Below are 25,505 nucleotides of genomic sequence, written 5' to 3'. Positions count from 1 at the left end.
ATCCAAGCGGGATTAAAGTTGTAGAAGTTTAAAACCTGATTTTTTCCAGTGATCTGACCACAGAAGAGCTGCCAATCTCTCTGGTCATCTTGCCAACCCTGAAGAACCTTGGTCAAGTCTCCACCTGTTTTTCAGGCTTCGAAAGCTTTGGCAAGAGAACTACTCAGTGTGGCTGACAGGCCCTCCAGTGTCCTGTTCTGGCGTTCCCTAAGACTGTCTCTAGAGCAACTGTTAATAAACCAGGAGATCTCCCTTCTACCCTCGAATATCCATCGGAAACTGGAAAGAAGGTTCTAGAAGATTCCCAGTCACCAGCCCTGACTCCCATGAATTTACCTAACCCATTCACCTAACCCCTCTGGCAGTGTGAGGCTTACAGAAGGGTGGAGGGGAAGCCTATTCTCCTGGTACCACAGTAAACACTAAAAACTATTTGAAACACCAGAACCTTGCACAAAATTCTGACCTACTTCCAATAACACCAAGTTCCACATTTCCACTTTGAGAGTTTTCAGAGGAAGAATGGCACAACCAGGCATAACAACCTATCAAACAAATCACCAGCCAAAAACAACCCAAGACAAAAAACAGGCCAAACTAAAGCTTTATGCTATAAAAACAAGAAATAAAATAAGGAGATTTATAGGCCGGCTGATTGTCAGCAAACACAATATATTTACTGTATTAGCATTTGCTCACAGTGCAAATGGTACAACATTACACCATTTCAATATTTCGGTTTTTAAAAATGCTGTTTTCATTAACTATATTATATTGGCATTACAATATGACAAAGGAGCAAATGAAATGTTGGTGAAGAATTTCACCTTTTCACAATATCAAGCATATTTTTTTTAACCTTAGTATAAGGTACTATAAATCCAAGAAATAAAAACATCCACAAAATATATTACATCTGGTTTGTCTTTTTTCTAAGTACTCAACTTTATACAAAAGTCTTTCAAAAAATATCATTCCCCATAGGTTTTCCTGTTTAAAACCTGATTTTTTTCTCTCAGTTCACATAAGTTAGAGTGCATTTTCTTTTGTTGCTTTTTTTTTTTTTTAAAACATGCAGACATATAAAAAATCTGGATAGCACAACCTTTTGGCAACAAAGTTATTTTTCTCTTAGTTTAGCTTAATGTCTGAGAACAGTTTTATTAAAACAAAGGAAAACTCAATTATCATGCAGTGACATGCATATACCAGAAGGAGCGAGGAAAAAATATTAAAGCGTATCTGATTCCTCCTTCTAGCTTGGAAGTGACCAAAATTTTTGCTTTTTTAATAATCATCACATTATAAAAAGTATTCAGCAAAATACTGTCTCTGCAAAGAAAGATTTTACCCTTCAGCTGAAAAAATATGGGCCCTCCTGGCAAACTTCATCATCTTCTCTCTCCTTCTACAAAAAGTCCAAGTACCTGGATATTCACAACCCCCTGCTCTTTGATTTCCCCCCTTTTCACTAGAGTCCTTTTAGTATTATTTATCCACCACCAAAAATCAAAACAAAACAAAACAAAACAAAAATGGTACCTCTTTTCCTTAAAAAAAAAAAAAAAAAGTGGAAAACGCATAAAGTGACTTTAAAAACAGACATTCTGTAAACTCCAGACCTTTGTTCCTTCTCTCTGGGCAGCTTACTGACCACAGGAGAAATAACGCTAACAGGAACAGTACATTCAGTCAAGACCGCGCTGGAAGCTGTGGCAGAGAGCAACCTTCCCTACTACTCCACTTCTAAGGAGCCACCCTGTGCGAGAAGGGTTGGCAGGACAGCTGGGAAAGAGGGGTGCCTGAGAAGAGGTGAGGTAGGGTGGGGAGAAGGTGAGACTGGGTATGGAAAGGAGACACCTAATTCATCAACATGGATTCATGAAAAAAATCCTCATATCTTTGAGGAAATTTTGGACAGAGATGCGTATATGTGTATACACACATATCCGTACATATATGTGTGTATGTGTACACATGTACACTCATGTATATGTACAGATATGTGTGTATCTATATCCACACACATAACACACGTATGTAGATATAATCTCATCAGTTAACATTTTCATAAAAAATAAATCATTTAAAGCTGTATACGCCTACAAATTCTCTTTATTCCGGTGCACTGCACTGGATAACCAAGTACCTTAGAGATTTTATTTTGCTAGGAATACATATTGTGTGTATGTTATGTATATATATGCATGTGCATTTTTATATACATGCATGCATATACATACACATACATACACACACACCATATACATATATTTAAATTCTATCTGTTGTGTTGGTGATGACAAAGGGCAAAAGCAGAGCCAGCTTCCCCATGATGGTGGGAAGGAGAAATTGCTATGTAATTGAGAGAAGACACAAAGCTGGAGTGGCTGGTTGAAGCCTGCCTTTCTGGGAAAAGATTTTGGAAGAGATGGGAGAAGGTTTAGAGGGGAGAAGGGGAAGAAGCAGGAGGGCAGAGGGCAAACTCAGGAACGTAGATTTCTTAGAGTGGGGCTAGGGAAATACACATATATTTTAAAAGGCAGGCTCAGCGATGGCTGCTCTTTCTCCCCACAGATCAAACTGCCCTGAGGCCTAAGAGGGAAGCGCTCAGAAAAGGAGGGGTTCTGAGGGGCCAAACCCGAAGCGGCGGCAGCAGCACCGCGTCGGCGGCATCCGAGGCATTTCTCTAAGAAACATGATTTCAGAGCGGATGGAAGACCACCTCTTCCCGCCACGTGCGGACCCCCAGCCTGGGACATCTCCCAGCGGCTTGGGGACCCGAGGTGGGGAAGAGTTTGGGGTAAACACAGCCCAGTTCAGCTCAAGAGTCTTACACACACACGCTTGCGCGCGCGCACACACACTCACACACACATACACACACACGCGAGCACGCACACACTCGCGCGCATCCCCGCACGCAGGCGCGCGTGCGTGCGGCGGGCAGCAAGCTCTGCGCTTTGGTGCGCTCCTTACCCCCTCCCCCTCTCGAGTCTTCGAGGGGGTACAGAGGGAGACGTGGGGGAAACAATGAGGTGTTTGGGTCGGGCGAGGGTTGGATGGGCTCCGCCTTCAGTCCCTTGCAGGTCCTTGGCGCGGCCCGGCGGCCCCTGGATCAAGGCGATCCGAACTGAACAAAGCGGGCTAGACGCCACCTTTCCGCCCCCACGCCTTGGCTCAGTGGGGGACCGCGAGGGGAAGGCGCGTCCAGCCCTGGCCCCTGACCGCTGGCCGGCGTGAAAGATTGGGAACCGGGGGCATCGAAGGGGAGCAAGGGGCCGCACGTCCATGGAGAGGCCAGGGCGCGGCCCCTGCGCCTCCGTGGCTGGCTTTCCCGCTGCTTTCAGGCTAGCAGCCGGGAGGCACTGGAGGGGAAAAGTGGAGATCTGGGGGCCCGATCCTCAGGCGCAGGTGGTGACCACTGGGGCCAGCGACACAGGGGGCGCCGAGGATGCAGAGGGTGCACCGCCCTTCTCCGCCTTCTTCTCCTTTTGCTTGAGGTGGATCTTGGCGTGGCGCTTGCGCTCGTCGCTGCGCGCAAACTTGCGACCGCAGAACTCGCAGGCAAAGGGCTTCTCGCCCGTATGAGTGCGGATGTGAGTGGTGAGGTGGTCGCTGCGGCTGAAGCTCCGCATGCAGATCCGGCACTGGAAAGGCTTGTGGCCCGTGTGGATGCGCAGGTGCCGGGTCAGCTCGTCCGAACGGCTGAAACGGCGGTCGCAGCCCTCGGCCGGGCACGCGTGGGGCCGTTCGTGGAGCGGGGTCTTGCTAGGCCGGTTGGGGTACTTGCGGGGCCGGATGGGCTTGAGGGTGAGCGGCGGCTGGGGCAGGCTGCCAAAGCCCGGGTGGATCTGCTTGTCTTTGAATGCCTTGATGGTCTCCAGAGGGGTAATAGGGGGCGGGTTGACCCGGATGGGGTCCATGCCCTGGAAGGGCTTGTGCTCCGGAATAGAGCCCATGTCGTTGGGGTGGTGGTACAGGTTGTAGTCAGGAATCATGGGGAAGAGATTGCTGTCCAACGCCGGCTTGGCCGATTGGTAATCCTGGGGGGAATAGGCGAGCCCGGGGTTGCCCTGCGGATCGTGGAAAGACACGGGCTCTGAGTAGAGGTCGCCGCAGTTGGAGTAGGGGGGTAGCGCCGGATACATGGCCTCCACGTCACCCTGCGGTGGCTGCACCATGCTGGCAGTGGACGTCTGCGTGCTGAGCGCCCCTGAAGCCGGGGGCACCCCCAAGATGCCGGCGCTCATGAGGCTAATGATGTTGTCCTGGCACCAGTTGGAAGGGGAGTCGAAGGCGAACTTTCCCAAGTAGGTCACGGTCTTGTTGCCGGGGGCTGGCTGGAAGGAGCCGGAGTAAGAGAGTTCCGGGTTGGGCTTCTCGTTGGTCAGACCGATGTCCATTACATTCTCTGCGGAGAGCGGGGGAGAGAGGGGAGGGGTGAGTGAAGCCGAGCCGGCTCCGGGCCACGGGGCCCAGGTCCTTGCCCAGGTGCGGAGGGTGCGGCCGGGTGGAGTGCGTAGCGCATGGGGTAAGAGGAACGCTGAGCCCGGCGCAAAGCGGGCGGTGCCGCGCTCCCGGGCGCAACCTGGATATAGCAAAATACTACGGATCGGGGTGTGGAGTGGCTGCTGCACACACACCGCACAAGCCGCGCACACACTCACGTACCACACACACACGCGCGCGCGCGCGAGAAGCATTGTTGTTCTTCCCGAGGTGGGGCGGGCAGGTAGCTGCAGCTACAGGTAGTTTCAGACCCGGAGCGCGCTGGGCTCTCGCTCTCCACCGCACACAACTCGGCCTCTTCCCTTGGCCCTGTCCGCTCCAGGACGCGGCGCCTTTCCCTCCCCGGCGATGCCCCCCACGCGCGCTGCTCCCGGGTTGCCGACCCAGAGCGCTCCGACGCTTTGTCCCCGGAGCGTAGAAGGGTGCCGCCCTCAAAGGGAGCTCTCCCTTCACCTACCCCAGCCCCAGCCTCCTCGGGCATGAAGGAGCTTTAGGCTCTTGCTGAAGGGGAAAAGCCTAGCCCCAGCTAGGGAGGGTGGAGAGCGGCGGAAAACCGGCCGGTGTCTCCATGGCGGGAGCGGCCGCCCTTCCCCAGCTCCCCGGCCCGGAGATCGTTCCCCGTGGCAGGCCCTCGCCCCGCGGGTGAGCCCCCTCCTTCTCCCCGCCGTCCCCACACCCCCACGGCTTTGCTGAACGCCCCGGAAAGGCAGCGTCGCAGTACCTCTCCCACCGCGGGGACTCCACGCCGCACATGGCTCCATCCCGGGTGGGAGGCTGAGGGAGTAAGGGGGGAGAGCGCGGGTGAAAAAGACGCCGAGCTCCTCCCGGGAAGGGGGCGACAGCACCACGCCTTGCGCGTAGCCCGGCGATCGGGCCCCCTGCGTGGTGAGGGAGAACCCCAGAGCCGCTCGCACCTACCTCCCTCCGGTCGGCGGCTGCCCCCACCCGGGAGAACCGAAGCCTCTACCGTGGCGTCGCCAACCTAGCCTTCTCGATCGAGGAGGGCGGGAGGAGTGGGTGGGAAAAGCAACTCGCCCCCCGCAAAATTCCCAGCGCGCCCCCATCTCTCCATCCATTTATCTATATATCCATCCATCCATCCATCCATCCATCCATCCATCCATCCAACCATCCATCCATCACCAGGTCGTCCCCTCCTCCTCTTCCTCTCCCCTTCCTTCCTCGCTGCCTCGCCGCCTCCCCGCCGCCCTTACCTGTAGCCATCTGATTGTAATGGACTACCGAGTCGCTGCTGCCGGAGAAGAGGTTGAGCGCGCTGGGGATCTCCTCGGGGTACAGATTGTCAGGCAGTTGGTTTAGCAAACTGCTCATGGTCACCGGCAGCTTCTCGGCGAGTTTGCCGGTCATAGCACTCCCGAGCTGCCGCCGCCGCCGCCACCGCCGCCACCGCCGCCGCTCGCTCCTAACGCAGCTTCCAGGCAAGCGGCATCCGAGAGGCGATCCGTGGTGCAGGGGAAAAGCATGCGAGAGGGAAAGTTCGGGGGGAGGGGGGAGGGAAGAAGGGAAGGGATGGGCCAGGAGAGGGGATCTTCTCTTTTTTGGGGGGCGGGAGGGGGCCCCAGGGGGTAATCCTCTTGGGTGCCTCAGCTGGTGCGGTAAGAGGCTGGGTCGTGGGGGGGGGGGTGGGGCGTGTGCGAGGGGTGGGGTGGGGGCTGGGCTGAGGGGATCTCGGCTCAAGGGGGTCGGACGCGGCCTCAGTATTGATCTCGCAAACAGACACGCGCCCGCCGCCCCCCCGCCCCCCGATCTGCCACCGCCACCGCCACCGCCACCGCCGCCGCCGCCGCCGCCGCCTCTGCCGCCGCTGCCGCCGCCGCTACCACCACCACCAGCCCCGCCGCTTCCTAGCAAGCTCACTGCTGCCCAAAAGCTCCCAGCCAGGGAACTCCACCAGCCTATTTATCTGAGCCCCGGGAAAGCTCCGTGACGTAGCTGCCCATATATGGACAGACAAAGCCCAGCCGAAGGGGCGCGACGTCACAATGGAAGCTCCTCACAATGGAACATTAGAAAGCAGGAAGCGGGCCGCAGCCAACGTGCGGCGCCCGCACCGCTCGCGGCTCTAGAAAAAAAGAGAGAGAAGGGGAGAAGAAAGAAGAAGAATGCGAGAGAGAGGAAAGAAGGTTATAGCTGCATACAAAGCGCAAAGCGCGTAGCGTGGAGTCGAAACGCCAGTAACTCATTGTGTGTGTTATATTTGAGGTTTGCATTAGGAGAGCGCACTGGGGGGTGGTGGGCGATGGGGTGGGGTTGTTTGCAAGTGGTCTCCAACACCCTAGCAGTTAGAAAGAGAGTTAAAAACACCTGGCAAAGTCCCTTTGCAGCCCGGGAACAGCTAGGGAACCCGGAAGGCGTGCGTTGCGCCCCAGCTACCGCAGCGGCTCCAGCGTTCGGGATCCTATCCGAGATTAAGAGAAAGGGAGTGCTTCCCTTTGTGGGGGGAAGGAGAGCTGCGCGCAGGGTTGAGGGGGGGGGGTGTTCCAACGTGTCAGAATTCCTTGGTCCAATATCCCAAGAACTTTTGTGCCAACTTCACTCTGATTCGCCGCCCCTGCCCCTCCCTGGGCCCCTGACCCGGCGCTGACTCCTGGCTGAGCGCAGTGGCGAGGAGATTCGGAGCACCCCGGCAGTTGCGCCAAAGACAAGAGCCCCATCCATCTGGGGTCGAGGATGTGCGGTTTTGGTGGTGAAGAGGAAATAATGAAGTTGGAGGGATAAACACGTGCACTGAATCCCCAGTAAATTCCCTAACAGTTCCAAGCAGCCTCTGTGGCCACAGGATGGCAGGAGGGCCCAGCAGGCCCGGGCGCAGTCGCTGTCTACTGCTGCCTGCGAAGGGCCCGCCACTGAGTTCCAGCGGGAGGACGCCGAACCCACAGTCTCTGAGCCACTGGCGGTCTCCCCTAGTCTCTGCCCTCCTCTTCGCCTTCCACAGGGCTGTCCCCATTGCTGCCTGCCGGCGCTCCGCAGTCAGGGGCGGCCTGTGTGCCGACCCGGAGCGCTGTCACCTCCCGGAGCGGCAGCAGATCCCGGGGGCGGCTGCTGTGCTCCCTGGGGCCTGCTCCCAAGGCGCGCGCAGCCGGCCCGCGGGCGAGGGGGAGGAGAGGGCGGGAGCATGGGGGTGCGACCCCAAATCACTTCGGCTTGGCGGGGGAGGATTCCCTCCTCGGTGGCCGCGTGGGCGCGGTGAATCCCTCGTCCCCTGCTGGGGAGTCGGGGTTGGGGGAACGTGCATTTCTCGTGGGGAGTGGGAGTGTTGACAAGGAGGAAGAGAGGATCCCCGGGCCGCACGCCGTGGGAGGGCCACGCGGGCCGGGGACGTGTAGGAGGAACTCCCGAGCTGCACGTTGTGGTGGAGGTGGATGACAACCTCACTCCCCTCCTCTCCCCTCCCCTCCCTTCCCCTCCCCTCTACTCGGTGTAGGGCTGGGGACAGGAGGGCCCGGCCTCCCCCTATCTTCTCTAGTTCTTAGGAAAGGAGGGATTCCCGCCTCCCGCGAGCCCCCTCTCTCCACCCCCGCCGCCTCTCCCGCCAGGCTCCCCACTCCTATACTAGGGAGCCACAGCGCCCCCGGGCTCTCCTCCGCCCGCGCGGCTCGGGGAGGGAGCGCGCTGCAGCGGTCCCGCGCTCCGGTCAGAATCAGGGCAGGCTGCGCCTCCCGCCCCCGGTTCCCTCCCTGTGGGGGGGGGGGTGGCGCGAGGCCGGTCGGGGGCCGTGGGCGGCGGTGTGAGCCTGGCTAGGTGCGGGAGGGGCCCGGGCGGCTGCAGGGAGGGTCGCAGGGCGGCGGGCCAAGCCGGGAAGAGCCATACAAGGAGCGGATCCGGTGACGCGCCGGCCGCGCCCCTTCTCCTTCTCGATTTGGCTGCAGATTCCGGTCCCAAGATTTGCATATTTTGGCATCCAGTGGAAAAGGAAAGAAGAACGGAACCCGCAGCCTTTAAAGGAACCGCACAGGCTGTAGCGTCACCCAGCGAGGCGGTGGGGGTGGGGGGGGGGCGTGAAAAATTAGCCAGTGGCTCTGGCCTCTGGCCGTAGAGCCAGGCAGTAGGAGAGGGCCGGGGAGGGGCGGCGACCAGCGAGCTTCGGGCGCGCGAGTCCCAGACTTGGCCCCTCTAGGGTGCTTCCTGCTGCGCGTGCACCCGGAGGTTGCGGAGGGTCTCCACGGGTTCCTGCCTGGAGCCGGGAGACGGTGTGGGGTCCGCGGTCCTGGGGGAGCTGCAGGCCCGAAGGCTGCAGTGCCCATGTCTCCCCGCGCGAGGCAGAGCTCAGCCTGCGGGGGTGGTGGGAAGGAAGTGAGAGGCCTCCGGGCCGCCCAGCTCAACTCCGGAGGACCCCACCGTGATGCACCCGCTTTCCACCTGTCAGGATCTCTCCCCAGGAGGGGCTGTAGAGTGAGGAGCTAGAAGCCCTCATGCTGTTCGATTGGGGCCTGCGTTGGGAAAGGCAGAGGCAGTGGAAGCATTTGGGATCCTAAGCTTCCAGGACCCCAGAGGCGGTGGAGTGCAGCCACTCCCAACTGGAGGAGACGGGTGCTCTCCCCACACTTTTCGGCTCGCTGGACTTGTTGCTCCCAAGTAGAAGAACATGGGGCAAGGTTTGCCGACCTGCACCAGGACCTGCTTACCCGTCAGCAAGATTGGATAGGAGTCTGGGGACACGATTCCTTCCTTCTCCTTTCTACTAGTTTTTTGCATAAAACGGGAGCCTTCAATTAAAGTCTTCATTAAAGCTTCACTGTGACCTTGGGCAAATGTCTGTATTTTTTTTTTCTTAGCCTCAGTTTCCTTGTCTGTAAATTGGGATAATACCAGTATCTACCCCTTAGGAAGAATTAAATTAGATAATCCTCATAGAGTACTTGCCAATCCCTTAAGCAAGCACCCAATCAACTGCAATTGCTGTTAAACTGCCGTGTGACAGATATGCCCTTCCCTCTCGGGTGTGGCAGGAGTAAATTTAGATGATATAGGTGGTAAAAAAGGCCGGGTATGGAACTCCATCACAGACCAGCATGATCATATGCAAGGAGTATTAATAATGTTGATTATTTAGGGGGAAAAGGAAATTCCTATCTGGGTGCCTAGTATCTCCTGGGTACTGCCCCAGTCTAGGGATGGTTAAGGAATGGCCCCCGGTCTGAAGGAGCCCAGACACCAACTGAGCTGAGCCCTCAACATCTGGTGGTGACACAAGGCAGGGTTCAAAGAAGTCACTCAGTTGCTCTCTAACACTCTGGAGCAGCCTTTGAGACATTTTTCGGGGGTGGTGTGGCTGCTGGAGTGGGAGAGAGCCTTCTCTCCTCTGCTGGAAGGAACCACGCTGGTGAAGGCCTGCCCTACAAGGTTCGGCCCTCAGTGCCCAGTGCCTGCTCAGGTTGCAGCCTGCACAGATGTCCCCTGTCATCCTCGATGATGGTGGCAGATGGAGTCCAGGGTTCTGTGGCAGGAGGGGACAACCCTGGGTGTGGAGCAGGAGTGGGGTGTTGGAGTGGCTGCTTTGTAAATGAATTCTCCCTTCTGGTTGCCAAGTCTTAGAATAGAAAAAAGTTTTCCTCCTTCCCTTCCACCCTGTTGGTCTCCTCTCTCCCTCCTGAACAGGAGCTGAAGGTGTTTGTCTGTTTTATTGGCGGGCTCAGGTGAGACTGCCAAGGGCCTAATTACCTGAACTCTAAGCCCTGAACTTGCTGGGGAGCGAGTAGGCACTGGTTCAGGGCGACCTCATCCTGCAGATGGTGAAAGCAGGCCGGCTCCTCTGCGGCATAGCCAGGGCCGCCTGCCCCTGGCCGCTCTCTCCTACGGAGTCCAACTCATCAGCTGCACTTACGAGGACTGCTGCTACTTGTTGTGGGCATGGGCGTGTTTGTCTCGATTAAGGACAAAGCAGGGAGATGTGGTTCCTGAAATCCACTGAAGAAAAATGCAAAGTTACAGCTGTCTTGGTCCTTTTTCTGTAGTCACCTCTGCCCTCTGAACTTTAGCTGCCCTGTTTGCTAAAGATACCTAGTCCTTCTCTGCTATCTTACAATAAAGAACTCCCCATACCCTGAATTAATTCAATCTGCGGTGTGAGCAATCTAATTACTGCATTGCCCTTCTCAGAGGGTGTTTGCATTTTAAAAGAAAACACTTAGGGGTGGTAATATATAATCCAGAGGAATCAAGCCCAGTACTCAGCATGGTGCCTGGAAAGTGGTAGGTGCTCATGAATCCTGGTGAAATGGCATCTGGTTGTGGCATATCAGAGTCAAGGAGTGGGAGACTTGGGGTGCAGAGAGCATCTGGGTTCCTCCAGTCACACCAAGCACCTGTGTATGGAATCCACCCTGGTAGGACTGCTCCCGAATGGCAGTTATCTTGAGGGTCCTCAGTTGTTTTCCATTTTGGGGAGTGCCACAGGGCTTCATAGGTGACAGACAAGTCACAGTGGAATCCTCCTGGCCAGTCCTGCCTGGCATTCTAGAGTTCGTTGTCATTTCTTGGATAATGACAGCCAGCTCAGAGGCTAGGCTGGTTTTGCCTACAAGTTTTAGGAAGGGAATGTTATTGGCAGCCCTACAGATTCCCACAGGCTTCATGGAGACCTTGAAGCTGCTGCTTCTGGTGGAGTCGGAGCTGAGCCCAGTCCTGGGAGCTGCAGGAGCTTCCGGGCTGTAGCCATGGAAGATGGGGCGACTGATATCTGATGCCTGCCTTGGCCAGGCCTTGGGGACACATTTAATTTTCTTCAGTTTTCTTTCTTTCTTTTTTAAAATAGGGTCTTGTTCTGTTGTCCAGGCTGGAGCACAATGGCATGATCATGGTTCACTGCAGCCTTAATCTCCTTGACTTAAGCAATCCTCCTGCCTTAGCCTCCTGAGTAGCTGGGACTACAGCTGGGTATCACTATGCCCAGCTAGTTAAAAACACTTTTTTTTTTTTTTTTTAAGTAGAGATGGGGGTCTTGATATGTTGCCCATGCTGGTCTCCAACTCCTGGCCTCCAGTGATACTCCTGCTGCAGCCTCCCAAAGTGCTGGGATTATAGGCATGAGCCACCATTCCAGGCCATAATTTTCTTCATTCTTTACAACAATCCTGTGAGAGGAAGCCTTTAGGGCTGTCCTTTCAAGTCTTAAGAGTTCAAGTAGCTTACCGGAGGCTACCTGGCTGGTCTGACATTTGAATTCATCTGTGTGACTTTAAAATGAATGCTCTTAACTCCGTCCTTTGTCCCCATTGTGGCTGTTAAGGGAAAGAAACAGGGTAGTAGACGTGGGTAAGAGGAGGAATCAGGATGAAGCCTGTAGAGAAATCAATGTGTGGGAGAAAGGCAAGCTTGAATGGTGTACCCCAGCACCCCCTTGGACCCAGCATGGAGGCAGGGGAGGAGCCATAGCCCAGGGGAGAGTAAGGGTACTCACTATTCCCATGGGAATCAGGGAGGAACTGTTTCCGCCAGGGCCTCTCAGTAGGTGCAATGGCCACTGTGCCACTCTACACCTGGCTACCCCTTTCCTAGGCTGTCTCAGAGGCCACGGGATCCTCTCCAAGCCAATTACATACTTCTCTTCTAAACAACTGTTTGTGCCTAAATTCAAACTAACGCATTATAATGATGTTGAAACAAGAGTGTTTTTGATTACACTTTAAGCAATTTCAGGTAGAGTCCAGTGACCAAAGAGAAAATGTCTTGTTACACAGTAACATTTACTGGAGGGATGAGGTGGCTCATGCCTGTAATCCCAGCACCTTGGGAGGCCAAGGTGGGAGGATCACTTGAGGTCAGGAGTTTGAGACCAGCGTGGCCAACATGGTGAAACCCCATCTCTACTAAAAATACAAAAATTAGCTGGGCATGGTGGCTCACTACTGTAGTCGCAGCTACTTGGGAGGCTGAGGCAGGAGAATCACTTAAATCTGGGAGGCAGAGGCTGCAGTGAGTCGAAATTGTGCCATTGTTCTACAGCCTTGGCAACAGAGCAAGACCTTGTCTTAAAAAAAAAAAAGAAAGAAAGAAAAAAAAGAAAAGAAAAAAAAAGAAAAAGTAACTTTTTTTTTAGATGACGTCTCACTCTTGTCCCCCAGACTGTAGTGTAATGGCGCGATCTCAGCTCACTGCAACATTTTGCCTTCTAGGTTCAAGTGGTTCTCCTGCCTCAGCCTCCCAAGTAGCTGGGATTACAGGTGCCCGCCACCATGCCCAGCTATTTTTTTTTTTTCCTGAAACAGTCTCATTCTGTCACCCAGGCTGGAGTGCAGTGGCATGATCTTGACTCACTGCAACCTCCACCTCCCAGGTTCAAGCAATTCTCCTGCCTCAGCATCCTGAGTAGCTGGGACTACAGGTGCATGCCACCACGCCTGGCTAATTTTTGTATTTTTAGTAGAGACAGGTGTCCACCATATTGGCCAGGCTGATCTCGAACTCCTGATCTCGTGATCTGCCCACCTTGGCCTCCCAAAGTGCTGGGATTACAGGTGTGAGCCACCGCGCGTCGCCAATTTTTTTGTATTTTTAGTAGAGATAGTGTTTCACCATGTTGGCCAGGCTGGTCTTGAACTCGTGACCTCAGGTGATCAGCCCACCTTGGCCTCCCAAAGTGCTGGGATTACAGGTGTGAGCCACCGCGCCTCGCCATTTTTTTTTGTATTTTAGTAGAGATGGTGTTTCACCATGTTGGCCAGGCTGGTCTTGAACTCGTGACCTCAGGTGATCTGCCTCCCTTGGCCTCCCAAAGTGCTGGTATTACAGGCATGAGCCACTGCGTCTGGCCAGAAAAAGTACCATTTACTGAGAGAGACAGGTGCCCAAAGTGGGTTGTCCTGGAGACCTCTTCCAAGATACAAGTCAGTCACTGCCTTGGGTAGTCCAGAGGTCCAGAGATGAGAGTTTGGGGCTGGCTGGGCTAGGGTGGGGAGGGAAGGAAGATCTTAGAAGGTGAGACTTGTGCAAAGTGTGGTGAGTGGGTAAATGTCAGGTGTTAGCCCTGGCCTGCAAATCAGGAGTTCTGGGTTCTGCTATGAATTAGCTACGATTTTAGGCCAAGGCCTTCTTATTCCTGGTCTTTAGTTAGGGGTTGGACTGGGATAAACTTCCTCTAAGTTCCTCCCAGCTTTGTTAATCCACGAGTTTCTGGTTCTATTGCAGAAGGGTTCAGAGGAGATGTCTGTTAGAGTTCCTAATCAAATGTAGGGGCTCTGTAGGGCTTGGGCTGGGGTCTTCAGGGAGAAGGAGGAGGGATGAGTGCTTGTGGTGGGAGCTTCACTGTCTTAGCTCAGGGGTTCAGGGAGGGTAAGTGGGGTCATGTGCTCCGAAGGGCCTGATCATTCCCCCTGGGGGCCACTGGGACAGCCCCTTCTCAGCCAGCAGGGACGGGTGTCTTTGCAGAAAGGACTCTCTGGGGATGGGGCTTTTTGGAAAGAGGAACTTTGTGATTTGAAATGAACCAGAAAAGGCGTGAGTGTAGGGGGACGGTGCGGGAGGCAGTCAGGGGAAGCAAAGAGGGAGTGAGAGAGAAGAGGGAGGGTTAGAGAGGAAAGAGATGAGAGCACGTTGTCACCTCCATTGTTTACCACATAGCTGGCTTCTTGCTGGATAAAGGCTTTGCCCATGGGACAGGTGCTGAGTCCAAAAGCTGGCAGATTCCTCTTCTCCCTGCCCTGTGAGAAAAAGCTTCAGGAAATCAGAGAGAGCTGCAAACCCTAGATCATTGTCTCTTATCAGCTCTCAGCCTTAGGAGCCTCCTCAGACTAAAACAATCAGGTGCTGGCCTCATCCACCCAGGTGAGGAATTGGATGGAGGCTGACTTTTGGTTTCTTCTTTGCTGTTCTGTGCAGTCAAAACTCTGGGATCCAGGGAACAGCAGTTAATGACTCTTTGGGACCCAGAATTGGAGCTCCTTTGTGGCATTTGCAACCTCTTTCACCAGGTGGCTCAGGCAGGGCTTCCCGACCTTTGTCATGCTGCAGTTCTCATAGAAAATGAAACTCTTTTTACAGCCATTGCAGTAAAGAACCATGGCTGCCTCTGGCCCCTGAGGCCAATATTGGCCCAACTAGAACCCACTGGAGGGCTGCACGTTGGCTAGGAAGCTCTGACTGATGGCGTGGGCTTCCCTGCCAGGGCTCATGGTGCATAGGCGAAGGAAGAGGGGTGTGATCTCTCTCAGACACTGAGAATTATGTGGGTTGCTCAGAATTACTTGGCCTAGGGTCACCCAGAAAGTTACTGAAGACAAGAGACGGTATCCAAGCTCCCCGACGGCAGGGACTGAATCTCACTCATCTTTGTCTCCCCAGTGCCTGGCACCGTGCCCGGCCCCAATCAGTACTCAGTAAGAACTTGTGGACCCAATTCAAGTGTCCTAGTTGGTGATTCTGAAGGATGGTTGAACCTGGTCCTTTTACTTCTATCCCCACATCCCCTGACTCTCCTAACCCTCACAGCACAGGATGGGGGGCCTCTTGACCACCAGAATTCCATTTTGGGGTGGGTACGGGCTTCCCGGGTCTGGGCCTTAGCGCTCTCATTTCAATGAGGGCAACATCTACAGAGAACTCCTGTGCATTCTTGGTGGAAGGAAGCAAACTTAAGACTTGGAATCTGCTGCCAGGGAGCAGACAGTTTAATGAGAAGTGTGGAATGAGGCTCAGTGGAAATATCACATATGAGACATGATATGTGTCCAGAGGAGGTACAAGCAGGAAATTCCATTTGGTAAGGGCCACTGCAGGCTTGGAGGAGAGAGATGTTCAGGGCAAGGGGAAGGCCCTATAGAAGAAGGGCACGTGACCAAGACCTTGAGGAGGGGCTGAGGCCATTAGAAGGGGAGAGGAGAAGAAGGGTGGGGGTTGTTCATGTAAGGCACTGTGATCATTTCCCCTCCTCTTTATGTTAACTTTGTTGTTTTCATCTCTGAAACTAGAACCCATTAGCATTGTCCACCCAGGACTGTGGTGCTTGGCCTAGGCCTGCCCATCGTTTGTTGTCTGAATGAGGAACCCTGGGGGGAGAGGTGGAAGGCAGAAGGAAGCCCTTGACATACACCAGATCCCACTTAGACATTTGGGCACCTACCAGAAGATGAGCTCCAGGAAGGCAAGGGCTTGGGTCTGTGACTTTCACTGCTCTGCCCCAGCATCTAGCCCCTGGCTTTGCTGAGAGCTCAACAATACATGTTGAAGACTGAATGTGGCAGACACTCTTCCAGCACCGGAGAGTACTGGCAGGAACAGGAAAGGGGCTAACTCTATGTATGAAATCCAGGAGAAAGAAGGAGCCTGCAGGAGTCCAAGGAAGGGGCATCAGGGGGCAACACAGATCCGAGGCAGGGGGCAGGGGGCAGATTAATCAGACCTAAACTCTAGTGGTAACAGCTCCATTAATTGAGCGGTAATGATCCTTGGTATTTTTCATCTTCAAAGTCAGGAACAAACTGTAATGAATACTCTTGCCACCCGGGGGCAGGGTGCGGAGGGTGGTGTGGAGAATCTTATGCTACTGGTACTCAGTTGGGGAAACTGAGGCACTGGCAGAAAGATGGTCCTTAGGAGAGCGGATGTGAAGCCCAGCAGAGCTTGGAATCTTCAGGGGTGTCTTGAACACACCAGAGAGAGGCCCCTCCCAAATCCAGGCGCCTGGGGAGCCCAGGCCACGAGTAGGGAGGAAGGTAGTGCTGGAGCCCCTTGCAGGCCTGGTTAAAAGTTGCAGCGGAGAACTCGGGTCTGCAGGAGGCTTGGCTGGTGTGCGCCGGGTTTCCCAGGGTGGGTCGGGGTGCTCGGGGCATAGACCCCGCGGGCCTGCAGCACGCAGCCGCGCTCTCCGCGTTCGGGCACCCGGGAGTCCTTCGCGCCCTGCGCAGGCCGGCGCGCTGCACACTCACTGTGACTCACCGGCGGCTCCGAGATGCCTCCCGGTTTCCTCATCACAGTCTGGCTGCCCTGAGCCCCGAGGGCGTTTTTCATTAGGGTGATTACCCTGCCGTCATTAAAAGCCGGTAAATAGCACCCAGGGACGAGGCCGCGCGGCCGCGTCTGAACTGCAGCCCGGGTTCACAGGCCCCCGGCCGCAGGCGGCGGCGCCGCTCGGCCTCCCCGGCGACTAGTTCGAATCCCCTGTGTCCGGGTGCCAGGGGGAGGCACTCCCCGCCGCACCCGGCACCACGCAGTGCCAGGTAGGGGCTGGGGCCTTCACAGAGTCAAACCCCAAGCATCCGTCAATCTCCGCACACGGAAAAGCCTTCCCGGTGTACCCTCTTCCAGGTGTTACCCCAAATATCTCTCCTAGGTTGCCCAAAATCCTCCCTAGTTACCTTTCGATATTTATTTGTGTATCCTTTGATAAATGTCTGTCTCACCCTCCTCCCCCAAAAGTTTGTTCCACAAGGGCCAGAGCGCCTGATTTTGTATTGAGTTACCCATCATACCCCCCAACTCTCCCCTCTGGAGCCCCATTGCACCCTGATAATGGCACCAGAGGCTAGGGTAGAGCCGCCGAAGCAGTTTTGAATTTACAAGTCACATGAGACAAGAGAACTGTCTGATGACCTCTCTTTCTCCCATTTTTTCCTAACATTTGAGAATTGTTTATTGTGCACCTACGGTGTGGTCAGCCACTGGGGATATGGCACTGATGAAAGCCAAGTCCAAGTCCTTCCGGTGGGGAAAGTCCAGGTCTAATGAGTGTTCAGGGTGGACACAGACAAACATACATATGTGAGGGCTGATAAGTGGTGTGAAGATAAATAAATCCGGATGAGGGCACAGAGGGTGATGGGGAGTACAAGTTGAGATCTTGTAATTCTTCTGCAATCCTTGCATTTTAGAGCTAGCATTGATAGTCATTAAATGACCGAGTCTGAATAGGTGGGTCTGTGTTTTGGTCCAGCTATGGCCTCATTTACTGGGTGCTCTTTGAAAAATTCTATGAAAAGATAATTTTTGTTAAAAAAAAAGCATCAAAGTTCACAAGGGAAAGTCTGGTCTCTGAAGGCAAAGCCACCTGCGACATGTCCCTTTCCCCCTAGCATCAGCCCCTCTTCCCCTGGGTGGGCTTTACCACCCTGCCACCAGGTGGCCCGAGATGAAATTCTGACAGTGTGTGAGGACAGGGTTGTTTTCAGAGGCCACCTGTTGGGGAGAGACGGCAGCGGAAGAAGGGTGACTGCTGTCGCTGCGGGTTCCCCCAGCCCCAAATCTCAGAGCGGCACTCCCCTCTCACACAAACACTCTCTCCAAGCGGTAGGAAAGCTGCTTCTAGACCCCAAACGAAAGAAAAAGTACGCCGCAATGGAAACTCGAACTAATCTTCCCCTCTTGCCCCACTTCCCTCCCGCGGTCACACTTCCGGCGGCCACCACAGGGTATTTTGGGTTCGAAAACAAAGCGTCAGATCTATTTGAGCAACTTTTGTTCCATTGGAGTAGAAGCCCAGGGGCCTGTGGCCGCCTTGGGCTCGGCCACTTCCCCAGGGAACTGACGCGTTTCCCCTTCTCTGCCAAGGTCCAATTTAGCAACTCAGACTGGCCACTTTTAGCTTCTCCTTTCCCTAGCCTGGCAGCAGGCAAGGGGCCAGAGGTAGGGCTGCTGGGGGGAAGGGCATGTGTCTGGGTGCCTTCCTGGTGGACTTCAGGGAAGGCCTTGTTCCCTTCTTCTGCCAGAACCTCCCCTTTACCCCCACCAAACTCCTCCCAGTCGCCCCTCCTCCATGAAACCTCCACTGCCGCTGTCAAAAATCCACTCGCTGCATCAGAAGATGTAAAGTGAGGGTTGTGGTTAGGCCTTGCCTAGTCCTCAGTCTAATCCACACAGAGGTGTGTCTCTGTATCAGTGGTGGGCTGGGGTGTGTACAGGTTGTGAATGAAGTGGGTGTGCATATATGGAGATCCCATGTGCATGCAAATTCCATGCCCACATTTGTGGATGCTGAGCAATGCATGTGTACACAGCCTGCATGGATGTCTAGAGAGAGCTTGGCAGGGTCGATATCCTGGAGTGTCTAGCGGGTGCATACACCATGTGATTTTGTGTGGGCTGTTGTATTTACAGTAAGCATGTGCAAGTTTCATAGAGTAGAGGTGTGTGTCAATGTGTGCACACACACTTGTCTATGTGTGGACAGGCAGGGCTTGCCTCTCAGGGGGTGACGAAGGAAGACAGGTGGGCTCTGGACAATGGTGACTGGGGCCCATGAGAGCAAATACTGGGCTGTAGGTGCCCTCAGCAGATCAGGGCTTGAGGGCAGGTTAGTGAACTGCAACTGTGAGCCTGGGGCCAGCAACTGTTTTGTCCTTTATTTTAGGCCTCTCTCTTCAAGCTCCCTTCCCCCTCAATAGGCCACTACATACCCTCCTGTCCCCTCCCATCTTGCAATGCTCCCTCCTCCCTTGTTAGCCAGCCTTCCTATCCCTCTCTTTTGGCATTTACCTCTTGCACAGGCGTCACCGTCAACACAACTCTTGGCCACCTCTGGGTCTGTCCATCTTCTCTCCTACCACACTGGAAGAGCAGAAAAGCTTCCAGAAGGCAGAGACCTAGTTTCTTTCTTTTCTTTTCTTTTCTTTTTTTTTTTTTTTTGAGACAGAGTCTCGCTGTATCACCCAGGCTAGAGTGCAGTGGTGTGATCTCTGCAAACTCCACCTCCCGGGTTCAAGAGATTCTCCTGCCTTAGCCTCTCAAGTAGCTGGGATTACAGGTGCCTGCCACCATGCCAGCTGATTTTTATGTTTTTAGTAGAGGCGGGGTTTCACTATGTTGGCCAGGCTGGTCTCGAACTCTGAATCTCAAGTGATCCACCCATCTTGGCCTCCCAAAGTGCTGGGATTGCAGGTGTGAGTCACTGCACTTGGCCAAGAAGGCAGAGACCTAAGTTTTTTTTTGTGGTGCATTCAATTCTTGGCTCATAGCTGAGCCTCCCTAAGTCCTGCAGAAGGGCTGACTGTGCACTGGCTTCACAGCCACAGCATGTGTGCGACGTATTGGTTTCTTTACAGTGATTTGAAGGTGCATGTCCAGCTGTTCTGGCATGCTGGTGGGTGTGGGGGGTCATGGGGGTAGGGGAAGGGTGTTTGAACTTCCAGGGTGCTTCCCAGGCCCCTATGGCCAAGTCCCTAAGGGAAGCACACTTAGCTGCTCTCCTGCTTCCATCATGGGACTGGAAAGCCAGGTTAGGACTCAGTGGCCTTGCTGCTCCTCCTTCATGACACAGTCAGCCTCTTCCCTTTTACCCACCCCTCTCTGCCCAGCTGACTTACGCCAATGGTGTGGAGCCCAGCTCATGAGGAATACAGGGTGTGCTCCTGCATCCTGCTCTCCATCTCTGCGTGCAGACCCATGTCTATGCACTCCTCCATCCTCCCTCCAAGAGGTGCTGAGAGTCTCTGAACGGGTTTTCTCTGGCCTGGGTTTGGGGGAGACTGGTCCGTCTGCTGCTTCTGGGAACTCCCAGGGTCTTCAGCTCCCACATTTGTAAACTCCTTTTAACCTGGGCCTCCCACTAGGGAGGGCTTTCTGGCTCCTGCAGCCAAATGCACTTGGATCTCTTTCATTCTGGATTCTGGAAAAGGTCATTTTATCTGTTCTAGTGGCTTCCACTCACTCTCTGCCCCAGCGAGTGGTCATAGCTTTCTCCGCCACTTCCCATATAGAATCGCAGAACATTCAGCTAGAGGAGGTGTCAGAGAATACCTGTCCCAAATTATTTTATCAATGAGGAAACTGAGACCCAGAGAGGGTGGCTGACTAACCTGGGCTCACACAGCAGTGAATGGTGATGATGGTACTGGAATCAGGTCTTGACTCGTGGTCAGTGGTTCTTTTCAGGCTAGACAGCCATATTTTTCTTTTCTATTTCCTTCTGTTTCCCACTCTCGCTTGAACTTTCCTTTACTATTAAAACATTTCCTTTTTTTTTTTCTTTAAAATGTCCTGTGTTAAGCAGGACAACTTGTCCTTGGAGGCTCTGAGGTGGCCTTTGGCACTGAGACCACTGTCCCAGTATGGGTTTCCTTGGTCCTTGTAAAAGCCCTTTGTTGTCTTTCATCCCCTAAGATACCTTGGGACCCTGTCCTCCCTTCTCCCTGAACCATCGTTTTCAATTCTCATTTCTCTTTCCAAATACCAGGGAGGCAGCAGACAGAACCCCTCAAAAAATGGGCTCCTTTCACTAACCATACTTTTCTGATCTTTCAAATGGAGAGTCTCAGAAGGAAAATATGGGCATTCGTGTGTGTGTGTGTGTGTGTGTGTGCGTGCGCGTGTGTGTGTATGTGTGTGTGTGTGTATCTCATGTGTCTCCCAGGAGCTCCTGGGGGTAAGTGGAAAAATTAATTAGCACCAGGATGAAAGGTGTTCTGGGATAATTGCAGGTAATATCAGGACAGCCAGGAGGGTGAGGCAAGAGGCCTCTAGATGTCCTGGGGACTTGGATAGGCCCCCAGCCCCACTCCTGCAAAGCAGATCAGACACCTGGGGAGGCTAGGGGGAGGGAGCATTCTGAGTGAAGGGTCTTTGTCTTTACAGGGAAATTCTTGTTAGTTGCTAAGGAACTGGGTTGTCTTTCCTGATCCAAGCCTCCCAATGTTTTGCTTAGCTTGGGAGGGGGATGCTGGGCTGAGGCTTGAGGCTTCCTTGGCAGTTGGTCCTTTCCCTGGGGCTGCCGAGCCTCTGATGGGTCTCTGGGGAAGGGCTCTCTTCTGGGAGAGATGTTTCTTTCCCAATATCCTAAGCCTCATTGCTTGCTCCAGCCACACTGAGAACAGGTGAGGTGGAGGCAGGGAAAGAGAGGAACATGCACATTTACTGAACAGCCTGCACGCCAGGCATTGTGCTCAGATGCCTTCCCTGTTATCTCATTTAACCATTGCAACACATCTTTGGAGGAAGGCACTTGTTTCCATTTATTTTCATTATACTGCTTTTTTTTTTTTTTCAGTTGAAACACAGGTCTGGAGCAGTTGCCAAGGTCACGGAGCTATCAATGGTAAAAATTCTATGTGAATTTAGATCTGCTCAGTAAGAAAACTTGTGTTTTTAAATGGCATCACTGAATGCATATACTAGGCTTTCTTCCTATCCCATGACTGCTGAGTGCTGACACCTGGACCCGTTGCTGTTACCATTATCATCACCATCACCATGATCATCACCATCACCCTCACCGTGATCATTATCACCATCACCTCATCATCACCATTACCATCACAATGATCATTATGATCACCATCACTTCATCATCACCATTACCATCCCCCATCGCTATGATCATCATCGCCACCATCACCATCACCTCATCACCACCATCACCATCACCATGATGATCATCATCATCATTACCATCACCATTGCCATCACCTTATCATCACCATCACATCATCGTGATCATCACCATCACCATCACAATCACCATGATCATCATCATCACCATCACCATCACTATCGCCTTATCATCACCATCACATCACCGTGATCATCACCATCACCATCATCACCATTACCATCACCATGATCATCATGATCACCATCACTTCATCATCACCATTACCATCACCCATCACTATGATCATCATCATCATCGTCACAATCACCATCATCACCATCACCTCATCACCACCATCACCGTGATCATCACCATCATCATCACCATAACCTCAAAGTCACCATCACAATCACCATGATCATCATCATCACCATCACCATGATCATCATCATTACCATCACCATCATCATCATCTTATCACCATCACATCACCGTGATCATCATCACCATCACCATTGCCATCACCATCACTTCATTATCACCATCACCATAATTATCATCATCACCATCATCTCATCATCACCATCACCATCTTCAGCATCATCACCCATTACCATCATCATCACCTTCATCAATATCATCACCCTGGAGCCTTTCTAGGTGACTTTCCCTTCTTTTCTACCTTTCTTCCTTACCTAAGAGCAGTTATCACACAGGAATGATGGGGAGGGAGAGGGGTCATTCCATGGACTAAGGATGATAAACTGTTGGGGTAGTGGCTGTGGGCAGGGGGGGAGGGATGGTAATGGCCTTGGGCTGGGCCAGGCTATTGCCTTGAGTATCCAGGAACCCTGGCCATCCCTACAAATCACACATGGTCCAGGATGGCTTAACCTTGAGTAAGGAAAGACACTTGGAGAAGAGTCCCCTTAATTTCTTCTGGAACTTCTGGCCCTCTCTCTTTGTCCCACTCCAGATCCTGATCTGGCCTTTATCTTATATAGCCAAGAGAGTAAAATTAGAGTACAGTTTTCCTCTAAATACTACACCTGAGGAGGCTTGAGTTAACACCAGATTCCACCATGACTAGTTAGGGAATAGGGAGTAGGTTCCTTAACTTATGGGAATGTCAGTTTCCTCATCTCTAAAATAAGAATAACACCCACTTTATTAGCGTGTTGTGACAATCAAATGAGAGAACATGTATGAAGGCCCCCAGAAGGCCATGAAGTAGCGTGGGGATGCATTCAGTGAGATACCACACATTAGACATTTTGTGTAGTACCTGGTATGCAGAAAGTGCTCAATAAATGCATCTGATTACAATGATGATAATAATAATGTCAGTTCTCTTTATCCTGGTAAAGGGGTCACTAATGCTCCCTTACACATTTCTTAGCTGCTTTGTTGGAGATCTCAAAGCAATTTAGATGTTCATCTTGTTTCTTCCTGGAGGAAGTAGTGCAAAGAAAAGGATGAGAGGCCCAAAATGTTCTGCAGACAGAAAGCGCCATCAAGGCTGGGTTTTCCCCAAGGTCCCCGTGACCTCCAGGTTTCCCCTCTCCACAACTGGGACCTCCTTCTCTGTGGTTTCCAGGGATCGCCTGGCCAGGGCTGGCTTCAGCCTAGAGCCTGGGCCAGCTTTGTTCTTTTTTCACGTTTTGGGGCCAGGAGGGTGGGGGTCTCTCCAGCAGCTAAACTCAAAGCCCAAAATGTCAAGTCAAAAGGAAGGAGGGGGTTGGGGGAAGGAAAGAAAGCAAGCCGATAATTTCCTCGAAGGATAAACATCCGATTTTTTTTCCTCACCCAAAATAAACATGCTAGCCACAATGAATTAAAAGCAGAAGAGGGGAGGATGTGTCTCGATTTGGGGCTGCTCTAGGAAGCTGACCTTCTATTTATCCTGGCCCTGGGCACCAACCGGAGCTGCCAATTACATTCTGAGTCTTGTGGGGTGGGGGCTGTGGGGAGAAGGTCCCAGGGAATAGGGGACCCAGAAAGTTCCCTTGCGAGGCTGCCTTCCATGGCACTGCAAATGGACACTTCCTTTTGCTTCTTATTTTAGGTCAGCTTGCAGGCTTGCCTGGTGGGGTAGAAGGAAGTGGGGAGGCTCCACAATTTCTACTGCCCAGGTTTCCTTTTACCTTGGGCTGGCATAAAATGCTCTTCTGGAGCATCAGAATTTGGTGCCCTTTACCTGGGCAGGGAGCTGAATCTATCAATGAAGGGGGGATCATTCAATTCTCTCCCATTCACAAACTCAACCTCCAGCCCCACTGTATTCTTCAGATCCCCACCACTAAAATTGTGCCACTAGTTAAAAGCGTGCTCAGCTGGGCCAAGGGTTCATCTAGGGCCCTCTGCCTTCCAGCTAGCGAGGGGCAGGACTCTAAGATGGTAAGAACCCTGTACCCAGGTGCAGCTTGTTCTTTTCATCTGGGGATCTCAAAGCACTTTGCACACAAGAGTCACCAATGTCGCTGCATGCTAGCCAAAGAGTGGTGGTTATTAACTCTTTGAGGGAAACCGAACTGAAGAGGGTGTTAGGGGTGCGGAAAGGACTGGAGTGGTGGTGGGGAGGTAAGGGGCCTCCAAAACTTTAGGCTGGGAATGAGACTGTAGCAGGGAGGGGTCCCCAGGAGTCCTCGGGTGGGGAAGTCAAGAGGCCTGCAGAGAAAGCCCAGGGAAGTTAGATGGCAAAAGTCCTTTCCTTGCAGATACCAAAGAATTTATTCATGGCTTTCTTTTCTTTTTTTCTTTTTCTTTCTTTCTTTTTTTTTTTTTTTTTGAGATGGAGTCTCACTTTGTCACCCAGCCTGGAGTGCAGTGGTGCAACCTCGGCTCACTGCAACCTCTGCCTCCAGGGTTCAAGTGATTTTCCTGCTTTAGCCTCCCAAGTAGCTGGGATTGCAGGTGCCCACCATTACGCTCGGCTAATTTTTGTATTTTTATAGAGACAGGGTTTCACCATGTTAGTCAGGCTGGTCTCAAACTCCTGACATCAGGTGATTTGCCCACCTTGGCCTCCCAAAGTGTTGAGATTATAGGCGTGAGCCACCGCACCTGGCCTTATTCACAGCTTTCTAAAAGCATACATCTGATTATGCCATCTGCCCCTCCAATCTATTTTTATTTTATTTTATTAATTTTTTAGAGATGAGGTCTTGCTCGGTTGCCCAGGCTGGGGGCAGTGGTGCAATCATAGATTCATAGATAACTGCAGTCTCAAACTTCTGGGCGCAGGTGATTCTCCTATGCCAGCCTCCTGAGTAGCTGGGACTACAGGCATCCACCACCATACCTGGCTAATTTTTTATTCTTATTTTTGGTGGGACAGGGGGTCTCCCTATGCCGCCCAGGCTGGTCTTGAACTCCTGGCTTCAAGCGATCCTCTGGCCTTGGCCTCCCAAAGCACTGGGATTACAGGCACCAGCCACCATGCCTGGCCCAATCTACTTATCATTTAATGATTTCCCATTGCTTTTTGGATACAGTCCAGAGCTTTAACATGGCAACAAGGCCTGGCATGGTCTGGCCTTTGCCCACCCGTCATGCTGTTCTTGCCCTTTCATACTTGGCGGTAGCCACACCACGGACCTTTAGTTTCCTGGAAGATGCCATGCGTGCCCCTGCCAGCCACAGGGGCTCGGAGGAGCTTTGGAATGTTCTCTATTCCTGTCTCCACTCACCTGGTAACCCCTAGCCCACTTTTCAGCCCTGAAGTTAAACATCAGGGCTC

The 25,505-nt window shown here is 53.0% G+C and overlaps 3 protein-coding genes across 6 annotated transcripts in view; 1 reads left to right on the top strand and 2 right to left on the bottom strand.

Annotated features, from left to right (window-relative positions):
* The window catches only part of BIN3 (bridging integrator 3), a 135,710-nt gene that overhangs the window by 67,247 nt on the left and 42,958 nt on the right, over positions 1-25,505 (bottom strand). The gene's annotated exons all lie outside the window — the stretch shown is intronic.
* Positions 653-6,408, bottom strand: EGR3 (early growth response 3). Of its 4 annotated transcripts, XM_050801446.1 has the most exons (3): positions 5,727-5,774; positions 5,234-5,286; positions 653-4,414 (listed from the first exon to the last, which is right to left on the bottom strand). In XM_050801446.1, exons 2-3 carry the CDS (start codon positions 5,271-5,273, stop codon positions 3,405-3,407), a joined length of 1,050 nt encoding a protein of 349 aa, XP_050657403.1. In that variant the 5' UTR covers positions 5,274-5,286; positions 5,727-5,774; the 3' UTR covers positions 653-3,404. The 4 variants fall into 4 exon arrangements, with proteins under 4 accessions (XP_050657403.1, XP_050657402.1, XP_050657406.1 ...); XM_050801445.1 differs by lacking the exon at positions 5,234-5,286 and having other exon boundaries at positions 5,727-6,408; XM_050801449.1 differs by lacking the exon at positions 5,234-5,286 and having other exon boundaries at positions 2,995-4,414; positions 5,755-5,778.
* The window catches only part of LOC126961287 (60S ribosomal protein L34-like), a 563,491-nt gene continuing 552,954 nt past the window's right edge, over positions 14,969-25,505 (top strand). Inside the window, exon 1 of the mRNA XM_050801466.1 lies at positions 14,969-14,973. The gene's annotated coding sequence lies outside the window, so the exon portion shown is untranslated. The remainder of the gene's footprint in view (positions 14,974-25,505) is intronic.

The sequence above is a fragment of the Macaca thibetana genome, chromosome 8 (genome assembly GCF_024542745.1).
Source record: "Macaca thibetana thibetana isolate TM-01 chromosome 8, ASM2454274v1, whole genome shotgun sequence".
Lineage (NCBI taxonomy): Eukaryota > Metazoa > Chordata > Mammalia > Primates > Cercopithecidae > Macaca > Macaca thibetana.
This window is presented reverse-complemented; position numbering and strand designations above follow the sequence as displayed.